This window comes from Aplysia californica, unplaced genomic scaffold (assembly GCF_000002075.1).
Source record: "Aplysia californica isolate F4 #8 unplaced genomic scaffold, AplCal3.0 scaffold00004, whole genome shotgun sequence".
NCBI lineage: Eukaryota > Metazoa > Mollusca > Gastropoda > Aplysiida > Aplysiidae > Aplysia > Aplysia californica.
In genome coordinates, this window is record NW_004797274.1 from 3,469,871 (window position 1) to 3,478,686 (window position 8,816).

General features: G+C 40.8%; 1 protein-coding gene across 1 annotated transcript in view; it reads right to left on the minus strand.

Moving 5' to 3' along the window:
• Positions 1-2,271: 2,271 nt before the first annotated feature.
• The window catches only part of LOC101858316 (betaine--homocysteine S-methyltransferase 1), a 17,460-nt gene continuing 10,915 nt past the window's right edge, over positions 2,272-8,816 (minus strand). The window contains exons 6-9 of the mRNA XM_005089273.3: positions 8,131-8,309; positions 6,837-6,918; positions 5,142-5,290; positions 2,272-3,281 (exon numbers count right to left, since the gene is read on the minus strand). Of these exons, the coding sequence (XP_005089330.1) occupies positions 3,153-3,281; positions 5,142-5,290; positions 6,837-6,918; positions 8,131-8,309 (539 nt within the window). The 3' untranslated portion in view covers positions 2,272-3,152. The remainder of the gene's footprint in view (positions 3,282-5,141; positions 5,291-6,836; positions 6,919-8,130; positions 8,310-8,816) is intronic.

The following is an 8,816-nucleotide window of genomic DNA, read 5'->3' on the forward strand; positions in this document are numbered from 1 at the left end:
AGATAAAATCAATAACGTCAAGAATAAAGTAGAGCATAAAAAGCTTTGAACTGGCTATTTACAGAAAAAGACATACCCTGCTTTTCTATTGGTGTTTAAAAAAAACAACCCTCAAATGTAGGTGGGTTAGGAAAGAACAAGTGTTTGTTCCAGAAACTTCTCGCCATGGGGTATGTCGACTCCAGATCTGAATATTAATCCTACTCAACGGTGGGTCCGACATAGCTCCAGGACTCGTTTTTGGAAGCCAAAGAAAAACGCTTTTGCCGAAGACGATAAGGGGTTGGTTTGTCATTAGAGGGACTGATAAAACGGTTTTTATGGATTTAAAGTGTTAAGGGGGGGTGGTTTTGTTTTGTTTTTGTGTTTAATTCCCATTATTATTTTTTTGCTTTTTCTGACTCAATTGGAAAGGGGGGGGGGGCTTTAAAAAATTGCTTCTAGTCAACTTTATGCGATTCAAATAAAATATGTTTCCTGTACTATGTTTACTATGTTCCACCTCTCTCTCTCTCTCTCTCTCTCTCTCTCTCTCTCTCTCTCTCTCTCTCTCTCTCTCTCTCTCAATTTGTCAGTAGGTAATTTCATGCATAAGATAATTATACGGGTTGTCCTAATTAAAATGAACAAACAATTTAGAATTCAGATATGATCTTATACGGCCGCGGAGAATTTGTATTGCTGTAGTACCTGTATTTCTAGGGAGTGAAACTAGATGAAATACTATTTCATGCATGCCATGGACACAATCCCTTTTATGTATTGCAGGCGTAGTCGCTCAGCTTCTTCTTCTTCTTCTTTTTGTATTTTTGTTTTTTGCTTAATAGAAATAACATACTTGTTATTAAAGAAATCGTTTTCACTTTGTTGGGAATAAAAACAAATCTGATCTGTACTCTGCAAAGACACACCCAACCCCCCCCAGGTAACAGAACTTGTCCACTGTCTCAAGTCACAAAAAAGTATAAGCAAAGTTATATCAAGACACATCCACTAAAATGTTGGCAAAATATACATTTACTAGAGTTTACCTCTCTTACTTTAAGTTGCTTTCATCATCTATAAACACAATCATACTGAACAAATAGCACGCGTCGTTGGTCAGTAATCTAATGGTTAAGCTACCGGACTCGGACTCGTTAGTTCGTGGGTTCGTGGGTTCGTGGGTTCGTGGGTTCGTGGGTTCGAGGCTCAGCTTGGATCAATAGTTTCTACCCAGAGCGGTGTTTATTTTATGCTAATAGGTTAAACAGAAAAAAGAAGGGGGGAGGGGTTATGGAGAAGTTTGTGATGCTGAAAACTTGGAAGGCAAACCTTTCTGTTTACAAAGGAGGAATAGCCTTTAGTACTCGTATACTAAGACTTACAATTAAGGCTACAGAGTTGTGATTCATAAGACACACGATGCTGCGTATCCCAGGGACAGCTCGGAAAACAAATGAGGAAGTCTTGGTTGAAGCAAATTGCAGGCGACAGCTTATGACGAATGTAGGAAAGCGACAGGCAAAGTTAATTGGACACATAATGCGGAATGAAGCAATGGAGAATATTGTAACAACAGGCAAGTTTGATGGGAAGATAGGCAGAGGCAGACAGATTGAAAATATACTGGACAACATTGCTGGGAACAGCAAGAACGACAGACACCATCGCTGCAACGCGAGACAGAGTGAAGTGGAGGTTCATGATCGCCCACGCCAGTCGGCATGGCACCGGATGATGATATTGATACATAGACTTGATAGGTACACTCTTTGCCAGTGCAAAAGGGGTGAATCCAGTACCGGAGAAGGGAAGTTGTTTTTCGATGAGTGTCTCCGTCTGTGTACTGGGGTGCTGTGCCACACTCAACCTGAGTCGGTCCCGAGAGGCAGGGTCGAAGCAACCCCTATACCGCATTCCCCTACTCCTTAGAAAAAAATATTTTATCCTGCCTCCTTTTACAATCACTGCAATCATAACAGGAGCATCCTCAGATGTGATTAGAAAACCACTTTGCCAATACTCCGATCTCTAATGGGTGGAAATCAAAACATGAAAATGTCATTTCAAACTTGGAATTTTGTCTTACAAGCAATGTGTGTGTGTGTGTGTGTGTGTGTGTGTGCTTGTGTGTTTACACGCGTGTGTGTGTGTGTGTGTGTGTATGGTCTGATTTCAATCTAAAAAGGCTAACCATGATTCCACGGTAGGAAAAACGCACATCTTCGAGTAAAAAAAACAAAACAATGCTCAATAAATATACGTTTAAAAAAAACAGAACGTCCTTTATGCCGCTAAACAAAGTTTATTCTTTATAGTCATAACGATCTCCATTTCTTATTCATGTCGAAAATGGAAACCCTCATCACAGGCAGTAAAAATTCATTATAAGTCTGCAAACTTTAATTTATGATTTCTTCAATATATTATATGTATAATAATATATATGACGCACAAAAGTCATGCATAAACGTGTGCTCACGTCATCTGGTAAAGATGACACCATAGTTCTCCTTTTATGTTATTTGTTATTGTCAGTTTTGCTCGCTTCGAGAGACTGACAACAGCCCAAATGTAACATATTGAATATGGTTATAATACAAACAAACACAGCGGCGAAAAAAAATTTTATTGTACGTACTCTTACTACAGAAAGTATATAATGTTAGGTAGAGTTTTAAAAAGATGATTTATTCAACAACAAAAAACTCCCAAGATGAGATGATTAAATATACATGTGCGTAGATAGAGGATGGAGGAAGAGGAGGAGTAGGAGAAGGGGGGGGGTGGATATGTTTGATGTTTTTGTGCCAGCGGATTGCGGCGAGGAAATAAATGCAATAATGGAGACCCGAGAACAGTACCAAGCCTTGGTCCAAAATCCCACATTTAAAAACAAGTGGATTGTTGTAATCTGTAAATTGAGCGTTATTGTTCTGTCTTTCCCGTTCTAAGAATGGTACACAGAACACGGTACGGAGAGGGATTATGCAAGGAAAAAAAAAAAGATAGGTACGGTTGAACCCAAGCCAAATTATTACATGACTAAGTCTGCCGATGTTTTTTAAAAGACAAAAGGTTGCTGTTTTGCTCAATTCGACAGAACACAGATTTTGGCCTAGTCTCGTGTTCCGGCGCTCAAATCCACGTAGCAGTGACATACGAGCTTATCAAAATCCGTTGGCGTATTCTATTAGCCCCTTAGTCGAGTACTCGCTGAACTTGGACTTGTCACCAAACATGTAATGTTCCGACATATCTGGGGAGTACTTGCTAGCCCCAGGCGTCCGGCCATAAATCTGGGGAATTATAATATTATGATGCTATTAATGTGTGCATTATCTCGATAATTAGCAAACAAAACGGCCCCATACAACAATCTCATAACAATCGCATGAGAGTCGCACAGCAAAGTCATTGACCCATAACAACGATCCCCAACAATCCAACAACAATGACTAAACAATCCAGCAACAATCAAGTAATGATTACACAACATTTTCACAACAGTTACACAACAATCCAACAACAATGACACAACAACCATATATTATAACAATTACATGTTTTTACAACAGTCACACAGCAATCCAACAACAATCATATAACAATTATACATTTTTACAACAGTAACACTGCAATCCAACAACAATGACACAATTTCACAACAATCACATAATCACGATAAACAATCACATAACCATCACACAGCAACCCAACAACAATGACACAACAAAGACACAACAAGCACACAACAAATTGCACACCAATTGCATAAACATAGCACAACAATAGGTTTGTTTAAGTAAAACAGTTTTATGGCAATTGCAACTCAATAAGGTCATATCATATGTGAGGCATCGCGGAGAAATCAGGCGCTCGTCAAAATAATGGAATGAAAGGTACAGGCATTTTCCCTCCGGTTTGGCAATATTATTATTTTTTTGCTTTTAGGCTAAAATCTTTTATGTCCATTTAAAAACGTGTTCTATATAGATTTTACTTTAAAACGTTGATTAAAGGCACAAAGAACGTAAACTTTCAGTTTTTAAAGAGTCTCAAGCCAAAGAAATCACCACATTTTCTCGTGAATTTTACCTCTGAAACCAGGTGACCCCCACCTTCTTCAATCGCAAATATATCGGCTATTATTCAAGATATATGGGAATTTTTTTCATCGATCGATAGACAAATGAACAAGCTTTAAGATGATACCAATAACCCAATATGACCAAAAATTGACGAGCGCCTGATTCTACCGTGCCATGACACATATGTGCCGAAGATTAGAGGTGTTACAAGAGAGTAACACACAAAACATAAGGAGGGGAGAAAAGGACTACAAAATATGTTTAATAGGAAAGAAGGAGCAAACCACACCACAGCACCCGCCAACCACCCACACCCAACAATATGATACAACAATACGCCAACAATTTCACAACATGGACAAAACAATCACAAAACATGTTCACAACTGCACAGCAATTACACAACACAGGCATGCGTTCAAAACAATGACCTAACAGTCTCCATGACAACCCGACAACAGTGACACAACAAAGACATATTATTATTTCCACAACAACAACACAGCAATCACACAATGATTACACAACAGTTTGACGAAAAGAGCACATCAACTACACACCAAAGACATAATTCCATAATAATGACCCACAAATTTACACTATAATACATGTAATTACATAACAAATTTATGCCTCCATATCTATTATCCGACAATTAAACAATATCCCAACAAATATCACACAACAACAACACAACAATCAAACAACAACAGCAGCCACAACAACAACAACAACAACAACAACAACAACAACAACAACAACAACAACAATAACAACAGCAACAACACCTCCGGCGTTGGCGTCTCTTCGGGGAGGATTCAGGAAGGTTGGACTGCCTCACCCGCTACCCAAGGGAGGCGGTGGCCCTGACGAAGAGAACGCTCTTCGGGCCCCCAAACATTTCGAACGGATAGGCTACCACACACCCACACGCAACAAGAACAACAACAACAACAACAACAACGCAACACTTACACAACAAAGACACAATTCTTCAACAACTACACAACAATCGCAACAGCATTCACACAACAAACACACACAACAACGACACACCAATGGACTCACTTCGGCCACGATCCTGAGATAGTGGGAGCAACTACCACAGCATAGGCCAATATAGTTCACCCCGATCTCACGGCACGCACGCGCGTACCTCTCGATGTCACTCCTCGAGCACGCGTGGCTAGGCAGGTCAGTGGGGAAAGCGCACTTGCCTGTGGGTCAGATGGTGAGTGGGTCGGGTGGAAAGTGGGTCAAATGGTAAAAGGTCCAGGTGGTGAGAAGGTCGGGTGATAAGTGAGTCAAACGGTGAGTGGGTCAGGTTGTGAGTTGGTCAAATGGTGTATGGGTCAGGTGGTCAGAAGGTCGGGTGGTATGTGGGTCAAACGGTGAGTGGGTCAGGTGGTGGTGGGTCCAAGGGTGGGTGGGTCAGGTGGTCAGAAGGACGATTGGTGAGTGAGTCAAATGATGGGTGGGTCAGGGGATAATTAGTAGGTCGGGGGGTAAGTGGATCAAACGGTGAGTGGGTCAGGTGGTGAGAATGTAGGGTGTTAAGTGGGTCAAATGGCCAATTGGCGTAAGTACGTCTGGTGGTAAATGGGTTAAATGGTAAGTGGGTAAGTTGGTACGTAGGTCAGGCGTTGGTGATGGCTGTTGTCGTGGTGCTCTAATGGTGCTGGTGATTGTTGTTGTTGTGGTGTTGTGGTGTTCTGGTGTCCCATATATCCAGTCTGAACTGCCGTAACCGATGCCGTGGGAAAGCGCACAGATTCTGTGTGAACAAAAGCTTCGTTCGGGGTTTAACTCTTTCTGTTTTGGGGGCACTTTTAAGAAAAATTCTTTATCTCGTTATTGAAACAGTTTTTGTTTAAAATTCTGTTTTCTATGTCGTCATCATCATCATCATTGCCTTTCTCACCCTGGACCAGGTTATAGGCCACGAACAAACATTTTCCACCTTTCTTTTTCCTGGGCTAGCCTTTTGATGTTTTTTGTCTGAAACTTACGACAACATGTGAGCGTGTACTGTGAAATATGAACATTGTTTTTTTTTATTTGCGAACGACGATTCAAATTGCCTTTTGTCTTCTCACTGACTGTGATATTATCTGATATTCAACGTCCTGATTGTCCTGCAATGTGGAATTTCGTATAAGTAAAGCATAATCCCCCACCCACCCAAACCCCCATGCATTCCTTCGTCACGACGTTCACTTTCAACTGTTTCCTGTTTCTGTAAGACGTTGCACTAAACCCCCTCTATGATCCCCATGATCAGAAGTTACGCAATAGCGGATGCAATTCGAAACATGGAACAATATTCAACTTTACCGTAAATTGTTTCTATCATACTGAGTGGATTTTGTTTCTGAAATATAAATGTAGTTGTCTCTAAGCCCCCATTGACACAATTTCGATAATTTAGGAGGCGGGCTTCCAACCCTGCCTGTTAGGGCCAATCCGGGCTAAGAGGGACCCAACATCCTGGCAAAAAGACAGAAATACTTGATAAAAAATGCCCCCCCCCCCCACCTCGGGAATTGAACTCGGGTCTCCTGCGCGCGACTGCCGAGCATCTAACCGTTGCACCACAGACACCGATAACTCCACTGTGATCTGTATGGTAACCTCGAAAGTTGCTCAATAGCTGATGCAGTTCGAATCAGGGACAATACTCAACTTTTACAATGAATTGTTTGTATACTGTGGAGATTTTGTGCCCAATTCTGTCGGGCCAAATAAGTGGCAACAGACACTGACCTGTGCAAGGGTCACGGAGAGACTGCATGGTGAGGCTCTCATCGGAGGTCCTGTATACAGCAGGCAGGCAGGCAATAGGGCCCTGGGGGGAATGGGATACACACACACATACAAAGGTGATTATCTGATTCCACAATGACTTGACGATCGATTCTTTTGAGTCCGTTCTTCGAACGGGTACCCAGCTTGTTTATTATATTTGTGAAAGTTCGTCACTCTGGTCGCCTAAAACTTTCAAACCACTTAACTTTCGAATTTGAAAAATTAACGGTGGTTCAGAGTCATTTAAAGGGTGTGCAGTTATATTAAAGAATCTGAAGTCACTGTACTTTAATAATAATAATAATAATAATAATAGATAGCATTTGTATAGCGCATATCCCCGCTCAACAGCAGGCTCTATGCGCTTTACACTATATAATTTTCAGTTTTTCATTTGTTTCGTTTAGATCTAATCCTGGGAAAGTCCGTTTCTACGACGCCATTGTAAACAAGGGGGGAGGCTTCCGTTCACAAGCAGTGCGCACTGGTTCCACAATCACTTGACGATCGATTCCTGTGAGTCCGTTGATCAAACGGGTACCCAGCTTGTTAAATATAGTTACCTGTACTGAATTGGATCAAGTGTAGTAAGCTGGTCAAATGTATTAAGCCCAGGAGGGAGAAAAAACTGTTTCATTCTTTTAGCAATTGTATCTAAATTACAAATTATGTACTTTTTCTTGCACTTTTTTTTCAAATTTTAAAAATGGAATTTCGACAAAATATTTCTTGAGTAAAAGCAACCGGCACCGTAATTTAAGAAACCGGTTTTTTTAAATGTCAAAACTTTCGGCTCAGTATTATTTCAACAATTGACTGTCAAATAGTTCTCTTTTGTAACATTGTGACTTGTAAAAGGTTGTTTTGAGTGTCACTGCACAGAGATCAAGGACTATCGACCTATCCATACATCCATCCATCCATCCATCCATCCATCCATCCATCCATCCATCCATCCATCTATCTATCTATCTATCTATCTATCTATCTATCTATCTATCCACATGTATTTAGCAAACTATCTAGCTAGCAAACTCGTATCTAGCTAGCAAGCTATCCAACTAGCAAGCTATCTCGTTATCAAGCTAAAAATAACTAACTAGCTATCATACATACGAAAGCTATCCAGAAAGTAAGGTGAAACGGTCACAGCTAAAAATAGAAGAAAACATTCTTCTCACAATATCAGAACATGGGGATAAAAGGCAATGCAATGCACATTGTGTCTATTAATCTGTCTCTCCATCCATACCTTGCAAGCCTTCCTGATTTCCCTCATCAGAGGTATCATGGTGTCTGGCCCTCTGTTACAGTTGAGCCCCACCACGGCCGCCCCCGCCTCCTCCAGCCTCCTACAGGCCTCGCCGAAAGGCACCCCGTCATACGTCATGGACTTGGCCGCCGGGCACAGAGTGACCACGGCAGGAACACCTTCGAGGGGGAAAAAAGGATGAAGGGGGGGGGAGGCAGTTGCAATTATAATCTCGTTATTTATTTATTTATGTATTTGTTTGTTTATCTATTTATTTATCTATTTATTTGTGTATGTTTTTATTTATTTGAAATGTATTTGTGTAATTTTTTTTTAATTTTTTTTTTTTGGGGGGGAGGGGTCAATTTTTCAGTAAATGAACTTTTAACAGATGTTTTTGAAGGCTGTTGTTTTTTAAGGGGATGAGAGTAGATAGACAGGTAGGTAGGTAGGTGGGTGAGTAGGTAGGTAGGTTAGAAGGTAGGGTGGTAGGTAGGCAGGCAGGTATGTAGGTAGGTAGGTACAGAGGTATGTACACGAATGTATTGCAGTTGTAACTAACATTTCCCTAAGAGGATCAATAAAAAGTATGTTTATCTTTTAAAATTATTACAGTAAGGACCAAGACAAATGTCCCTATCTGTTAGGCTAGTCAGTGCAGACGTTATTCTGAAGGAGGAGCTATA